A 16,231-nucleotide genomic window follows, 5' to 3' on the forward strand; every position below is an offset into this window, starting at 1 on the left:
TACATGGTGGAATGGCTATATCATGAAAATCATCCAAATAAGCTTTAATAGCCACATCCACTAATTATTCTAAAATAATTACATTATATGAAGCTTCGTGTGAATGTGTATAGCTTCACAGAATGATCAATCACATACAACGGTCATATGATATTGGTTCAATCACGAAACCAACAATTATTATGACGATAATTCTGCTTGCATTTCATAAATGAATGCAGGTTATATAAAGAGCAATATCACAAAACATATTTCTCCTAAATTGCTCTATCCTCATGAATTACAGAAAAATGGAGAGATAGGAATCTTGCAAATGAAGTCATGTGATAATCTTACAGATTTATTCACAAAGTCCTTCCTACATCATTATTCCAGAAATATATTTTTGGAATAGGTACAAAACGATTTAAAGATTTGCAAGTATCAGGGGAGTAAACCCTTGATATAACATATTTATAATCTTCTAATTATAAAATTGCACTCTTTTCCTAATGAGTTTTTCCTATCAAGGTTTTCTCATACATAGGTTTTTAATGAGGCAATATGCTATCAAGCAATCATATATGTCATATCAATATTTTCTCTTATTTTTCCAAAAGGTTTTTTAATGAGTTTTTCTTATGATATATCCATACTTCTTCTTATTTTTCCAACAGGATTTTCAACAAAGTATTCTGTTGTTCATAAGACCACAAGAAGAATAAATTGATAAGAGGGAGTAGATTAATGATCAATTTATTATAATTAATAATTAGTTAGTGATTAATGATATCATTAAATTGCATACTAATCACGAAAAGGCTAATACCAAAGGGGTGTGTCCCTCTGACCCTTGGCCCCTTGAGCATGAATATAAACAGTGGTCCCATTAATAGAAAATAAGTTACTTTCATCTCGCTTTTACTTTTACTCTCAACGCAGGGTATACTGAAGCAAACTAGCGGGTCAGCTGTATATTTTGGTAGTAATGTATGCTCAAAAGAGCGCACGTCCACCGTGTGAACTCCCGTCTCACAAAGAACAAAGCAGCCGTCTGTCATGGTCCTTGGACTTCCTTCTTGCATTATCCAATTTTGCCATTCTTGCGTTGAAAATGGCACAACAGGTACCTGAAAGCTTACGCAGCCTGCTTCATTTTTTTAACTCCAAGGATGGACAAAGTATGAGCTTGCAGCATAATTAAACACAAGAATATAATATGCCCACAAATCTACACCATTTCATCCGTTCAGTAGAAAATATTAGTCCACTGATAATATTTACACATACCAATGCATCGCATAAACTCTGTCATCCAACGGAGCCGGGAGCTTTCCAGGGCTGCTATTCTGTCAGGTCAAGGCGTCAAGCGGATAAGGAGCTTTGTGCTGAGTGGCAGTCGGACGCAATCAACTGGGAGAAACCACTCCTCCGTATCTTCAGTGTCAGTAACGCTGAACCAATAATCCATCGTCGGCAGAAGACCCGGCCGGGGTGGGTGGGTCTCCATAAAACCCACCCATCCCAACGGCCTCCCGCCACCCTCTCACTTGTCACTACTCCCTCCGATCCGGCGATCCCACCGGTCGGCCGGCTCCTCTGCAGTCTGCACTGCCCCCCTTGTTCGTTTGCTCACCAGATCAGCGCGCGCGGCAGATTGGATCAGGCTGGCTGCCTGGTTCGGAGCAGGCTGGCTGATAACACCAAGCAGCCGGTGGATCATTGTTTAGTCGCCGGTTACCTGACCAGGTGTTGAATATTGCTGGCAGCACGGATTCCGGCGCGGGCCCCCCGGAGGAGCTGAGGAGCTGGTCCAGGAGCGGAGGTATCTTTTTATTCAGCGAGTGCTGTCAGTGTGTTCTGGCTCTCTATTTCCTCCCTTGTCAGTTTCTTGACTCCCCCGGTGTTGACTTGTGTGTGCTCTGGCCGTCATCTCTGATTTGCCATCTTCCTCTTCTTCTCCGTCGTCGTCGTTGGCTGCTGCTTACTCGCTACCCTGCCTGTCTGGCTATCTCTTTCCTTTCTTTCTTTCTTTCTTTCTTTCTTTCAGGGAGGAGAGGCTGAACAACGCGTGTGTGAGTGTGCCAGGAAGATAAGCGAGGAACTTGCTTCCCGGGGTGAGGAGAGGAGATCAGGAGGAGCGGGAAGGAAGGACTCGGAGATGGCCGGCGGGTTCGCCGGCGGCGGGGCGGCCCCCGGGAGGGCGGAGCTCTACGAGGGCAGGATCACCGGCTACTTCATCCTCGCCTGCATCGTCGGCTCCTTTGGCGGATCCCTCTTCGGCTATGACCTCGGAGTCTCCAGTCAGTACTTCTTTCTTCCCAACTCCGGGCTCTTCTTGCATTGAATTGAATGAGATTCATGCCGTCTCAAAACTGTCTGATTTGCAGTGTCCCGTTTCACAATTCTATGCACACAATCTCTCTCTCTCTCTCTCTCTCTCTCTCTCTCTCTCTCTCTCTCTGTGGTCTGCGCCGAGTGATTGCTCCTGAACGACACAACAATTTCTTGTAGAAGTTATCTGTTGTCAAACAAAAACGCGTAGAAATGCATGGGGATATTCTGATCCGAATTTCATGGACGGTCTCAATCATGCGTAATGCTTTGCATTCAAGAACAATAGATTGGCAGATGAAACAGAAATGGACACCGTAATGTCTCTATCTAGTATCATCTGTGCAAGGAAGGAAACAAAAATGTTTCGTGGTTGTTGCTCACTGTCCGATGGAATCAGGAAACTACGATTACCCCTCTTCAACAACCATTACCAAATCCAGTGCGATGACAAGAAGTTGTGTCGCCTCATCAATTTCTTGGAGACGAGACGTTCTCTGTCCTCCCATTTTTAGTACACATGTACTACTCTGTTTCCTGGAGTACAGCTCATCTCATCTGCACCACTGCAAATGGCATCAGTGAAAATTAGCATTTGAATGCACTGCAAAAACAAAAATCAAAGCTTTCCCTTCTTCTGAAGATGTTGGTGTCGTCGATCGCAGGCGGCGTGACGTCCATGGACGACTTCCTGAAGAAGTTCTTCCCGGACGTGTACCACCGGAAGCAGGCGCACCTGCACGAGACGGACTACTGCAAGTACGACAACCAGGTGCTGACGCTCTTCACCTCCTCGCTCTACTTCGCCGGCCTCGTCTCCACCTTCGGCGCCTCCTACGTCACCAAGCGCCGCGGCAGGCGCGCCAGCATCATGGTCGGCGCCACCAGCTTCTTCCTCGGCGGCGCCATCAACGCCGCCGCCGTCAACATCGCCATGCTCATCGTCGGCCGCGTGCTCCTCGGCGTCGGCATCGGCTTCGGCAACCAGGCCGTCCCGCTCTACCTCTCCGAGATCGCGCCCTACCGCATCCGCGGCGCCGTCAACCAGCTCTTCCAGCTCACCACCTGCCTCGGCATCCTCGTCGCCGACATCATCAACTACTTCACCGACCGCCTGCACCCGTGGGGGTGGCGCCTCTCGCTGGGGCTCGCCATGGGGCCCGCCACCGCCATCTTCGTCGGCGCGCTCTTCCTGCCGGAGACGCCCAACAGCCTCGTCGAGCGGGGGCACTTCGAGGAGGCCCGCCGCGTGCTGGAGAAGGTGCGCGGCACGCACAAGGTGGACGCCGAGTTCGAGGACCTCAAGGAGGCCAGCGAGGCGGCGCGCGCCGTCAAGGGCACGTTCCGGAACCTGCTCGCCGTGCGCAACCGGCCGCAGCTCATCATCGGCGCGCTCGGCATCCCGGCATTCCAGCAGCTGTCGGGGATGAACTCCATCCTCTTCTACTCGCCCGTCATCTTCCAGAGCCTCGGCTTCGGCTCCTCCGCCGCGCTCTACTCCTCCATCATCACGGGTTCCATGCTCGTCGTCGGCGCGCTCATCTCCATGGTCACCGTCGACCGCCTCGGCCGCCGCTTCCTCTTCATCGAGGCCGGCGTCCAGATGATCTCCTCCATGGTCCGTTATTGGTTCCTGCGTTCTTTATTAATTTAATTCACACAGGATTAACAGCGATCATTGCCATGTATTAATACACTGACAGACAGTACTGATGGATGTTCTTGTGACATTATTGGCTGGCAGGTGGTTGTGGCCGTGATCCTGGCGCTCAAGTTCGGGCACGGCGAGGAGCTGAGCAAGGGCGTGAGCACGGTCCTGGTGGTGGCCATCTGCCTCTTCGTCGTTGCCTACGGCTGGTCCTGGGGGCCACTGGGATGGCTTGTCCCCAGCGAGCTGTTCCCGCTGGAGATGCGGTCGGCGGGGCAGAGCGTGGTGGTGTGCGTGAACCTCTTCTGGACGGCGGCCGTGGCGCAGTGCTTCCTCGCCGCGCTGTGCCACCTCCGGTGGGGCGTGTTCGTGCTGTTCGCGTCTCTCATCGTCGTCATGTCCATCTTCGTCATCCTCCTGCTGCCGGAGACCAAGCAGGTGCCGATCGAGGAGGTCTGGATGCTGTTCGACAGGCACTGGTACTGGAAGCGCGTCGTCCGCAAGGACCCCAAGTACCAGGGAAACCTCCACCAGCAGCAGGAGATGGCGAGAGCTTGACGATGATACTATGGTTTAATAAGGTGCATGTGGGGTGTTTACTAGATGGACCAAGGTGCGTGATTACATTCTTGATGCAAAGATCTAGGAGCTAGGATTGGAGATGCTGCGGCTTGCCTTTGTCCATGGTTTCGTGTTCTTGGAAGTTCAGGGTTGTGGGGCAAGAAGTTGTCCCAATGTGTATTTGGTGGCAGGTAGCTGAATCGTGATGCTATGTGCTAGGCCTATTATGATGTTACTCGTTGTTCGGATTTGATTGGAATCGATCGAATTTATATCTTACGAATGCAGTGTTCGCACTCTGAATGCTCCAATTCGTTGTCAATATAACAGGCGCTTCATGCTCAAAGCATGTCTCCATCAAGTCTTTCCAATGATTATCTAAAAGTGAATAATATCTTTTTGAAGTAGTCTCAGCTCAATTGACAGAGAGCTTCGGAGTGCTCCATCGCGAAGGAAAAGGTTCGGGAGATGCTACTTAGCTAGAACAAATCATCTCATCATCTGAACAGCATTACGATAAAGATTTTCAGTCCTTTCATAGGTCAGACATAACCGAATTTCAGACATGGGCCCTTCCAAGCCCGATGCTCACATGGATATCTTACTCATCAATTCATCATCAATAATCAAAGATCATCATGTACTTTAGTCAGTCCTGCTTATATCCAGCTATATCCAGCCGTTTTCAACATTTCGTTGCTTGTTATGACAGTACTGAATCATCACAATCCTCCCCCCATTCTCACCGTTCTTTCGTTAACAAGAAAGGCGTCAATGTCAAATTTGTGACGCAATTGGCGCACGCACCAAGTGGAGAATTCTTCTTTTTCCCTTGCAAGTCGCAAAAAAAAAAGGATTTGTACCCCTATTTGCTATCCCTACTCTTTAGATACGCAGCTGTTTTCATTTGCCATGTTGTCCTTGCGTTTCGCAGAGTCTTCTGTCTACAGGCTGGATGCATAAAAGTTGCTCATGATATAGACATGAAGACTTCCTTAGCATCATTGGCCACGACTACAACATCCCGTTTTGGATTGGCAAGAGAAGTGGTTTAGGAATCATACATAATTCTAAGTTTATGCTAACACAGTGACACGGCATGTAGTATTAGTGTTGATAGTTCAGTTAGAGTTGTTTAGTTGCAAGTACAAATGATCTGGCTGTCTGAACACAACTATAAAAGGATTTGGTGTCCCTTTCATTGGTCAAACATTATCGAATTTTCAAATATCAGACTTTGACCTTTCCAGGTCAAATGCTCACATGGATGTCTCGCTCAACAGTCATCATGTACTTCAGTCAGTGCTGCTTATCTCTGTAGGTCCAGGAGCATTGAACATTTCATTGCTTGTCCTGCCATAAAAAAAAATCATTGCTTGTCGTGATAAGAGTTCCGAAGCATCACGATCCCCAATTCTCGCCTTAATTTTGTGAATATGGAAGGTGTCCACATCAAAATTACGACGTTGAACCTGATGCGAAATTTTCGTTTTCAACTTCTTTTTTTTTTTGTTGAGAGTACACTGGTCTGCTGCTCCTTTTACGCGGGTGGACGAGTTTGCCATCGGTCAGTCCTGAAGAGAGAGAGGTTGCCGTCGCCCAAATGCACTTCGAACACGGCGGCATATGACTCGAGTCCCACGAGTTGGAGAACACGAATTGGCCCCAAACTGAATCTTTTTACTCACAAAATTCACGTCTTTTGTAAAAACAAATCGTTGCGTTTAATTTGATGCCATGCTTACATTATACATTATCTTCCATGCCTTGCTTCAACTGGCCACGGAGATGCCACCCTACACTGCCAGGTTGTTTATTTGGTACACTCTCATTGCCAAAAATATTATTCTTTCTTAAAAGAGAACTGACCATTCTGAGGCAGATCTCCCTTTTTGCCTCACTTGATGTCGTCATCTCCTAGTTTTCTCAGTGCAGTGCTACGTTTCTATATGCAGATCCTTGCCATTACCATTCAAATAAGAACTCTTGAGTATCCCAGCAGGATCCCCTTCCCCTTATTTTGCGAATTCTTCCGTCAACGGACTGGAAACATCAACAAATTCCTCATGAGATAGGCATGATGACGTCCGTATCGGTATAAAAAGTTAACCGTTTTTATTCGACTGAACAAAATTCACGAGTAATGATAATTTCACCAGGATGTGACTGCTAACTTAATACTGAAGATGATTAACTAATCACGCTATGCTAGCCTACAATAGTACAATGGAGCAGTATTAGTATTACCCACTTCTCAAGAAATAGAAAATAATAAAGGCAACCGTGTTAAACCCCACAGAACATAGGGCTACCGTACATAAAGATCAAGAAAATTATAAAAAAACAGAGAAAAATACTAGTACTAAACAACCCTATAGATTATGGGTCACTTTTACTGGTAAGTTTCTTGCAGAAGAATTTCAATCTTATAATTTCTTTAATTACACAGTACAACTCAGACATTTACAACGCACGCGCACTCACTTCTATGAACATACGTATGCAAACTCCACTACTATGAGCATGTTCGAAAACTGAGTCGGCAAATCCTCGAGTTTGACGAAATCACCACAGGCGCCTCGCTGTCGATAGAAATGTCGCCTACCACTAAAAACACAATATCGCTATTCCCACGGAGAGTCGAGCCCAAGATCTAAGGTGCTAATAAGGCTCTTATAATCGCTATACTACATAGTCCTTTCGTCAAATCTAATAAGGTGCTAATATGACACAACTGACCAATAATTCTGTCAAATCTAGTTCTGTTTGCTCAAATTGGTATCTCAAGTCGGAAAGTTTTAAATTTTTTTATGAGAGAAAGTTTCAATTTAATCTTGTCCTAAACATTAATACCACAGGAGTATTAATAGGAGGAAATACCTTTGTTGTCTTAATGACAACTGTATCAGGAAACCTGTCCCATTATAAAAGAGCATATAATACAAAGAACCATGTAGATGCAGTTAGTATTTGAAGCTTTGTTTGAATAGCTGGAAATTTAGGATGCAGTTGGTCGGAATGATATACCTGCTGTTTTGCCATAATATGGAGCCCCAAATGTTGAGTTGCTTGATGATAATGATGCACGATGTCCCAGATTTGTGTCCAGCGATGGCTATGGAGATAAGAGCATCATGATGTCTATCAGTACATCAGGTAAGTGTAAATCTCCTTTTTAGTGCAGTACAAAGCATAGAACATATTTAATTTTTTGATGAAGTCTAATTTCTAGCCTCTGTACCAATTAGGAGCCATTAAACTCATAAACATCTAGAAGAACTAGGATTTGAACCCTAGTGGCTGAATCATACACCCACAATAGAAAGTTAATTGAGTATTTTGCCCCCTCTTTCAGTGTTCTATTTTATAGAACCAAACCTGTCAACTTCAAGTTACACTTTTCTAAACGGCATTGGGATTTTATATACACAATAAAAAAAACAAGGAGACCTTCGGGGTATAACTTCTTTGAGTTGAATCAGTTAGAGCTATTTTTGGCACGTCACAATTTCATAGCAAGCATAGTGTCTGAAAAATGGCAAAGTACCTGAGATTCCTCTTGTTCATCGGCTACATCTACCAGAGAAGTTGATTCCAATGGAAGCCCAGGATGGCTTCCCGTAATTTTGTCTTTCGTGGAAGATATTGCTGGCAGATGGCACTGAATGGGTTGGGGATCTGAAACCTTGTCAGGTGGAGGATTTGGTACCTGGTTTGGCTGAGTTCGGTTACCTTGGAGTTCAGAATTAAATTGTAACACTACGCTCTCCCGGCAGCCAGATGAGTCAATTGTGCAATCTTGCCGGGACGATCTAAGTCTCTTGAATGATGCAGGCAATTTTGTGAGTCCAACACACCGTGATAAGTTAAGATATTTTAGACTCGTGCACACGCTGAAGATTGCAGCAGCCTTGTAGATTCAGATAAACGAGCTTTCTCAAACTGTTTTCCACACAAGGCAGTTCTTTCATGTACAAGTTTGAGGCATCAAGGTACCTTAGCTGCTTCAGCTGACAAATACAAGCTGGCAGTTCTGTGATACCACATCCGCTAAGATCCAAGACTCGCAAGTACTTATTTCCTGAGATTACTTCACTGACAGTGTCAAGAATCGTAGGTTTGTCTTCCTGCAAATTGGTTCTAGGTCTAAGAATTAGCGACCTGACCTTATGTGGTCGATGCTTTGTAAAAACTGGGAGCTGTGCGTAACGATGGTCACAGTACATCAAACTGGGCTGTTCCTTTTCTTGACAAAAACAATGTGTCCGACTGGCCTCTTCTTTTTCTTGAGGAAAAGAGCTGACTGTCTCTTCATCTTCTAAAATGACAAGGATATCTTTGTTCGAGATGAAACGGGCCAGTTCATATGCCATGTAATAATGCAGGCGTAGAACCTCACCTGTTGCGCCTGCGCTTCCGTCAGCATCGTCATCGACCTGGAGAAGTAAATCAGATTAAGCTTACATGATGTAGGTTACATCACATGAAAGATAGATTAATTCAGTTCGTGTTCGTGTTTTTTTTTGTTTGTTTACTTTTTTCTTGAGCGAAAACAGTTAGAATGGATCGAATTTTGTCCATGTCTTACTCTTCACTGGGCAATGAAAACTGATCATTTGATCTATGTTGCGAAGATACAATACAACACTGATAAGATGGTCATTCAATGGAAACCAACACTGCTAAGATAGAATAAAAGGGCAGCTGCATCCAGTACCAGGAAACGCTTAATTTAGGATGTACCGAAGGTCTCAGATCATACCTGAAGGAGATAAATAGACTTTAGTTGCTTTATGATGTTCTGTGCATTCATTTCGGCTGTAACAGACCCATGGTGTGGCAGGCTCAACCATGGTGAGTGAAATCCACTGCTGAATAAGCTTTCTCTTATGGATACGAGATCCTTTAGGGAAGACCGAGCAATACGCAAAACATAATCTCAGACCATGAGGTATATTATAGAACATTAGCTTGAATGGAGCAAACAACGTTAACTCCTTGCTTAGTGTAGTAGCATAATCCTCCTCTAATTTCCACAAGTCTTTGTCCCTAGCATTTTCCCAAACGGCCCGCTGATCCCATCCACCAGTACGTACAACAGAACCAAGGAAATCAGCAACAAGAGGTATGCCTTGACACCTTGAGATAATTTCCTTTCTGTACCTAGGGAACAGTGAATTGCGACCGCGCAATGCACTCACAAAGATATCTGAGCAATGATCACCTTCAATCATAGGAGCCAATCTGTACAATGGAAGAGTTGACATGTGTTGAGCAATTTGTTCATTGTGCGTGGTCACTATGATTACGCTTTCTGTCTCCGCATTACAACTTGTGAACATTTGTTTCAGTGAGTGCACATCGATCATCATCTGCGCCCCACAAGCCATCTAGTACGATGAGACATCTTTCTCTTTTCAGTATCTCATGAACCTTAGTTGTAATCTCCTGCATTGTGTTATCAGCATTCGGTCTTTCCTCACCCGACAAAAGACCCTGTGAAACTACTTGTCTCCCAATTCTTTTGATGTCAACTCTGGAACAAGACTTGTGTACGTAAACCCAAATTCTGCGAGTGAATCTGCTCCCACTATCCAGGTGGTTGAATACTAACCGTGCAAGACATGTCTTCCCAACACCTACAGGCCCAACCATAGCAATAATGGAAAGTCGTTTTGCATGTTCCTTTATGGTGTCCACAATAGCTTCCAGGTCGTTCACCCTACCGATTACTGGATCAGGGCCATCATACGAGGTGGTCTCTTTCTCAGGAAACTTCCTTGCCTCTGAACCAATACCAGTAGGTCCTGTACCATATCGCTCATTTAACTTGATGGCTGAATTCAGCTTCTTTGTCTCCGATATCATCCTTTTGACTGTCCAAACTCTAGCCGCAACCGGATTCGAATATGAACAGTGTAATGATGCCTGCAGTATTGTTTTGTTAAATAAGTCCAGCTGCAGGGGCGAAGCCAGACCGGAAGAGCGTCGGGGTCTTATGTATTACCCGACGGGGTCATAATGGACCATTATCAACTAGCTACAGTAGTTTACCACTGATTTTTTCAAAATCCGTCGGGGTCGGCGGACCCCAATGGCAAGGCACAGCTCCGCCCCTGTCCAGCTGGACAAGTCAAAATAGTTGTAGATATGTGGAATTCACTCTATCTATTGAGAAATTGAGAGAATTATAGCAATTTCTCGGCTATTTACCGTTATTTTCAGGTTTAGTTTGTTGGGCGTTGATTTGTGAAACTGAGAGATTCAGTGAGGCGTCTGATAACAAGAATGATTAGAAAAATGGAAGCAGCAGATATCGGAGACAAAGGACTTGAGATGTATTTCTTCCTGGAAGCTGCTAACTAGTAGGGAACATTATTCTGATCTGATGCAGAGAAATGAAAATGGCCAGAAAAAAAAATGGCATCTAAGTAATATCCTTGTTAGTTCCAGCCGCAAGGTAATTAAGAACTAAAGCAGAAGTCTTACCTTGTGGGCACAGGTGTTCTCATGGTAGAGCTCTTCGGAGGAGACAAACTCATCAATGGTGTCTTCGATCTCAAAAGCCAGCTGCTTGGCATCTCGATGCCAACTCTGCGCCAGCACGGTCTGCGCTTCGTCAGCAACCTCGATGCCAAATAACCACTTGTCTTTTTCCTTAAGCTGGCTTTCAAGGCAGAGGAGCTTCTCTAAATCTCTTAGGTCATCTCTGAAGCTGCAGAATAGGCTGCAACAATACACCTTCAAGGGAGAAAGACTGCAGCCAGCCATCCTATCAAAAGCTTTCTCAAAATCCAACTTCAGGACTATAATTTCCTTTTTGCTTTGGTGGCAGAGATGAAGGTACTCAAGAGACCAAGCCAGGCAATCTTGGATTGTCCTTGATTTAATAAAACCATATTGAATTTTGTGTATCAGCAACTGAATCACTCTTTGCAGTCTATTGGCTAAGAGTTTTGTGATTAATTCCATTGAGCAGTTCAAGAGTGAAATTGGTCGAAAATCACCTACTGTACAGAGGTTGTCTATCTTGGGCAGGAGAGTGATGTAGGAACCATTTATACTTTGCAGGCAAACGTCACCTTTCTGAAAGTCATCACAGAGTTTATAGAAATCTGGTGCTATGATAGGCCAACATTTTTCTAATAGTCATTATTGAAGCCATCTGGCCCTGGAGTCTTGTCTGAGGCCAAACTTTTAACCACATTGTCAATTTCTTCATGTGTGAAAGGGGTCTCTAGGACACCTAGATCCTGGGAGGCTTGAATAAGTTCCTCGAGGTTTGCAGGCATGACCACTGGATTAGTTGCACCCAACCTTTCCTTGTAAGCTTCCCACAAAATTTCTGCTTTGGTGATGTGACTGTAAGCTTCTTTGCCATCCACAGTTTTTAGCATAGTAATCATCTTTTTCCTATATCTAATGGTAGCAGTTGCGTGAAAGAATTGTACTAGCATCTCCAAATTTGACCCATCTAATGGTGCCTCTCTACTTCCAATACACTTTTTATTGATGCAACAAAGATAGCAACTTTTCACTCAGAAGATCTTTGAAATTCCATTCCTCAACAGTGAGATCTCTGTGTTCTTCCAAGATTTCCATCAGAGACAAAACTGCCTTAACATTGGTAATATTGGCCATGAGACCGGAAATGTGTTTTTGCCATGCCTTTAACACTCTTCTCAAATTCTTGAATTTAGCCATTAGGTTCTTTGCTGAATCCGTTTGGAAAGTTGGTAATTACCATCCATGATTTACCACTTGCATGAATTGATCATGTTCCATCCAGTAGTTCTCAAAACGAAAAATATTTCCTCTTGGGATTTCTGTTTCAACTTGAAGGAGACAAGGAGTATCATCTGAGACTTCTGACACTAGAGTTGAGGCCGTTGTATTTGGATAAGTTAGTGTCCAACTTACAGAGGTGAAGAACCAGTCAAGACGTTCTAACAAAGGTGGATGCTGTTTATTGGACCACGAAGAGGTACCTCAATTATCCCTAGCGCACTGATGGCCTCATTAAAAAGCATCATTTCTCATAAATCACCGCCTGGCCTGTTTCTATCATCCAGTGTCCTCATTAAGTTAAAATCTCCAACTATAATCCAATCCTGGTCATCTAGCATTTGTATATCTTTGAACCATTCACAGAAGTCTCTCTTTCCCTCCGGGGTACAGGGTGCATAGATATTTGCCATTATGCAAGGACTTGAATTCCAGCGACATAGGAAACTCATTCTGAAAGACTAGAGTCCCTTCAAAGAAGTTTCCTTTCCAAGCTACTAACATTCCTGCTGAGGCTCCAACCGAAGGTACAAAAGAGAAGTTAGTAAAGGAGTTGGGACAAATGTTTTTCGGAAACTAAAGATCAAAAGAGGTTTTCTTTGTTTCTTGTAGGCAAATGATATCACATCCACATTCTGTAATTTTATTTCTAATAGAGTCCCATTTTGAGTTGGAGTTAATCCCTCTCACATTTCAACTAAGAATTTTCCAAGCTTTGTTATGTGATTGATTCATGATAAACCACAAGAAAAAAGACCTTATAGGGAGATAACAAAATACCACCCAAAAACAGAGACAAGCTTCCCGGCCATAGCAACCATATTAAGCATATCATCACAGAGGGATGAAAGGAGAGCAGAAAGCTAACAACCACAAAGTTCAGTACTGAATAATAATAAGCAGTCCAGTATAACTGTTTAAGCAGCTGACCAACAACCACAGAGTTCACAAGCCAAAAGAGAGAGAGGTTCCAGTACAACTGATCAGCCCCCAGGAGAAACATCAGCCTCCTCTGTATTTTGCAAAATAAATCCCAAACTAAGCCCTTACCAGGCCACCATTCCCTGACAAAATACACACCAACCCTGACTTCTGCTAGCCACTTACTTCTTGGATTTCTTGTCTGCATCTTTAACAAGATCATCTTTCTTGGATTTGGTCTTTGCCTGCTTTGTTCCTCTAGGTCCAGCAGGTTCCTCAGAGCCTTTCTTCTTGGAGTTGCCAGGAGCAGCCTCACCCACTTCCACAGAGGCGGATTGTGCTTTTTCTTTCTGTCTTGGGCCCAATAGCTATCTTGGAAGCAGTTTTCTTCTTTTTGAGTGCTCCTGCTACCAACTTCTCTTCCTCTTTTTGCAGAAAGTCATCCTTACGTTCTTCATGAGGGAGGGTGAGAGAACTGGTGGTTCACTGTCACAAGCCAAACAATTCTTGTCCATGCAGGAATTGGATTTAAAGCCTTTTGTTGTTTTCTTAACCCTGAGGCTTCTTCTGACAGAGGTATCTACTAGGATTTCCTCTTTTTTCTGCTTCTTTCTTTTCTTGATAATGATACATTCACTGTGAGGCTGAGCCATACTGTTAATTGGTGAGGAAGGGGGAGTTAGCTCCTCAATAACTGCTTTGCCTTTTTTGTCGTCCAGAGAAGCTTGCAAGGCCTGGGTGCACAACAAAGCCGACTCGGAGGGACACTGTTGAGGAATAGAGAAGATCACACTGCCTTTATCCGAGGGGAAAAAATCTAAAGCTTTGGAAGCCAGAAAGGTGCTTGCCCAGTTGAAGTGAGTTGGAGACAATAAAAGAGTGGTAAAGAAGTTGCTCCATTCAACAGGGATCTTGACAGCAGTCTTATCAGGCTCGTTAAGAATGGATGTTAAGAATGCTTTTCTTCGTGGTGATTTGCATGAGGAAATTTATATGCAACCATCCCAGGTGTTAATGCTCCTTCATAATATGTCTGTCGTCTTCAACGTGCTTTATATGGTCTTAAATAGGCTCCTCGTGCCTGTTTTGAGCGTTTCGTCTCTGCGATACAAGCAGCTGGTTTTACACCTAGTGATCATAATCCTGCCTTATTTATTCATCTCTCTCCATGTGGTTGTACTTTGCTTCTTCTATATCTGGATGATACGTTGATTACAGGCGATGATGCGGAACATATTTCTGTTTTGAAGAAGCAACTTGGTGAGCAATTTGAGATATCAGATTTGGGTCCTCTGAGTTATTTCTTAGGGATTGAAGTTCAGCACTCTCCAAAGAAATATTTTCTCTCTCAATCTAAATACATAGAGGATCTTATTGGTCATTGAGGCATCAGCGACAACCGGACAGCTGCCACGCCTATGGATCTACACCTGCAGCTTCGTCCCACTGATGGTACGCCTCTTGAGGATCCCTCTTCATATCGGCATATTGTGGGCAGTCTTATTTATCTTACTGTCACTAGACCCGATATTGCTCATGATGTCCATATTTTTTATATTGCTCATGCTGTCCATATTTTGAGTCAGTTTGTGAGTGCTCCTACCTCCGTTCATTTTGGACATTTACTTCGTGTGCTGAGATACTTAAGGGGGACCTCATCTCAGTGTTTGTTCGTGATGTCCGCTTCAGCTTCATGCTTACTCGGACTCCACTTGGGCGAGTGACCCAACGGATCATCGTTCCATCACAGGATACTGCATTCTTCTTGGCTCATCTTCTCTTGCATGGAAGTCTAAGAAGCAAGCAGATGTATCTCGGTCTAGTACACAGGCAGAACTTCGAGCATTGGCTACTACTACTTAAGAGATTGTATGGCTTCGATGGTTGTTGGCTGATTTTGGTATTTCATGTGATGCCCCCACGCCTCTTCTTTGTGATAATACAGGAGTCATACAAATTGCCAATAATCCTATGAAGCGTGAACTTACAAAGCATATTGGAGTTGATGCCTTCTTTACTCAGTCTCATTGTCATCAGAAAACCATTGCTCTACATTATGTGCCCTTTGAGCTGTAGTTAGCATATTTCTTTACTAAAGCACAAACTCGAGAGCAACATCGGCTTCACCTAGTCAAACTTAATGCTTCAGATCCTCCACTTCCACCTTGAGTTTGAAGGAGCGTATTAAATATATAAAAGACTCTCTATATACCCATGAGGCTCTTTGCCGAGTGCCTGATATTTTGCACTCGGCAAAGCCCTGGACACTCGGCAAAGGCCTCGTTTCCGGTAGTGTCTATATTCTCATGAGACTCTCTATATTCCTATATGGCTCTCCATAAATAGAGGACCATCTCGACATATTGCTATTCATCTTCTCAGTCCTCCAAGGTTAGTAACAACTGACACCATCAAATGTCTCGAAACCATCTCCCCCAACAAGGTGGGCAGGTAAGCGGAGGCGCTCGCTCCCAGCTGCCGGCGCAGGGGGGGCGGCGCAGCGCAGGAGATGAGTGAAAGAGAACAGGCAGTGGTGTGCTGCGTGAGGTAGAGAGAGGGTTTTAACAGCTAGGGTTTAGGATGGGCTGGTCTTGTTGGGCTTCCGTTTCAACTGGGCTTCCAATTGAGATGTTATAGTCAACCGTATCAGATGGATGTATCGCTAAGTATTGGGCACGTATCACAAATTAAATTATTTATTTTTAAATCAAATTAATCCGATATGCGTATCTGGACGTATCGTGCCATATCATATACGGGTACGTCGACCTTCAAGGCGTATCGGTGATTCGTAGGGATTGCTTCATTCATGTTGCATCAGTTTTATATCCATTGTTCTCTTTCCCTTAACGTATGATGCACAGAACCTCTGGGTTGATTTCTTTTTTTGAAAAAAAAATTCTCATGTGATTTAAGGTCGTGAATGCCAGAGATTCTAAATCAGATCTGAGCTCTCAAGGTAAGATCTCAACCATAGGATCTTAACATAAAAATCATAGAAAC

At 44.2% G+C, this 16,231-nt stretch overlaps 2 protein-coding genes across 4 annotated transcripts; one reads left to right on the plus strand and one right to left on the minus strand.

The window, feature by feature from the left end:
- Positions 1-1,411: 1,411 nt before the first annotated feature.
- LOC112881816 (sugar transport protein 14) lies at positions 1,412-4,844 on the plus strand. Of its 3 annotated transcripts, none has more exons than XM_025946691.1 (4): positions 1,412-1,804; positions 2,068-2,282; positions 2,979-3,931; positions 4,058-4,844. In XM_025946691.1, exons 2-4 carry the CDS (start codon positions 2,141-2,143, stop codon positions 4,517-4,519), a joined length of 1,557 nt encoding a protein of 518 aa, XP_025802476.1. In that variant the 5' UTR covers positions 1,412-1,804; positions 2,068-2,140; the 3' UTR covers positions 4,520-4,844. The 3 variants fall into 3 exon arrangements, with proteins under 3 accessions (XP_025802476.1, XP_025802474.1, XP_025802475.1); XM_025946689.1 differs by having other exon boundaries at positions 1,413-1,804; positions 2,030-2,282; XM_025946690.1 differs by lacking the exon at positions 1,412-1,804 and adding an exon at positions 1,812-1,981.
- A 4,071-nt stretch (positions 4,845-8,915) lies between these two features.
- LOC112882736 (putative disease resistance protein RGA3) lies at positions 8,916-9,917 on the minus strand. Its single transcript, XM_025947864.1, has 2 exons — positions 9,285-9,917; positions 8,916-8,958 (listed from the first exon to the last, which is right to left on the minus strand). Exons 1-2 carry the CDS (start codon positions 9,910-9,912, stop codon positions 8,951-8,953), a joined length of 636 nt encoding a protein of 211 aa, XP_025803649.1. The 5' UTR covers positions 9,913-9,917; the 3' UTR covers positions 8,916-8,950.
- Between the last annotated feature and the right edge of the window lie 6,314 nt (positions 9,918-16,231).

The sequence above is a fragment of the Panicum hallii genome, chromosome 2, assembly GCF_002211085.1.
Source record: "Panicum hallii strain FIL2 chromosome 2, PHallii_v3.1, whole genome shotgun sequence".
Classification (NCBI taxonomy): domain Eukaryota; kingdom Viridiplantae; phylum Streptophyta; class Magnoliopsida; order Poales; family Poaceae; genus Panicum; species Panicum hallii.

What these genes read in the sequence shown, in the direction of transcription:
- LOC112881816 (XM_025946691.1), top strand. Translation starts at nt 2,141, where the DNA reads ATGGCCGGCGGGTTCGCCGGCGGCGGGGCGGCCCCCGGGAGGGCGGAG. An exon ending in CTATGACCTCGGAGTCTCCA is followed by an intron (nt 2,283 to 2,978) that starts GTCAGTACTTCT and finishes CGTCGATCGCAG; the next exon opens with GCGGCGTGACGTCCATGGAC. An exon ending in TCCAGATGATCTCCTCCATG is followed by an intron (nt 3,932 to 4,057) that starts GTCCGTTATTGG and finishes ATTGGCTGGCAG; the next exon opens with GTGGTTGTGGCCGTGATCCT.
- LOC112882736 (XM_025947864.1), bottom strand. Translation starts at nt 9,912, where the DNA reads ATGGCTTGTGGGGCGCAGATGATGATCGATGTGCACTCACTGAAACAA.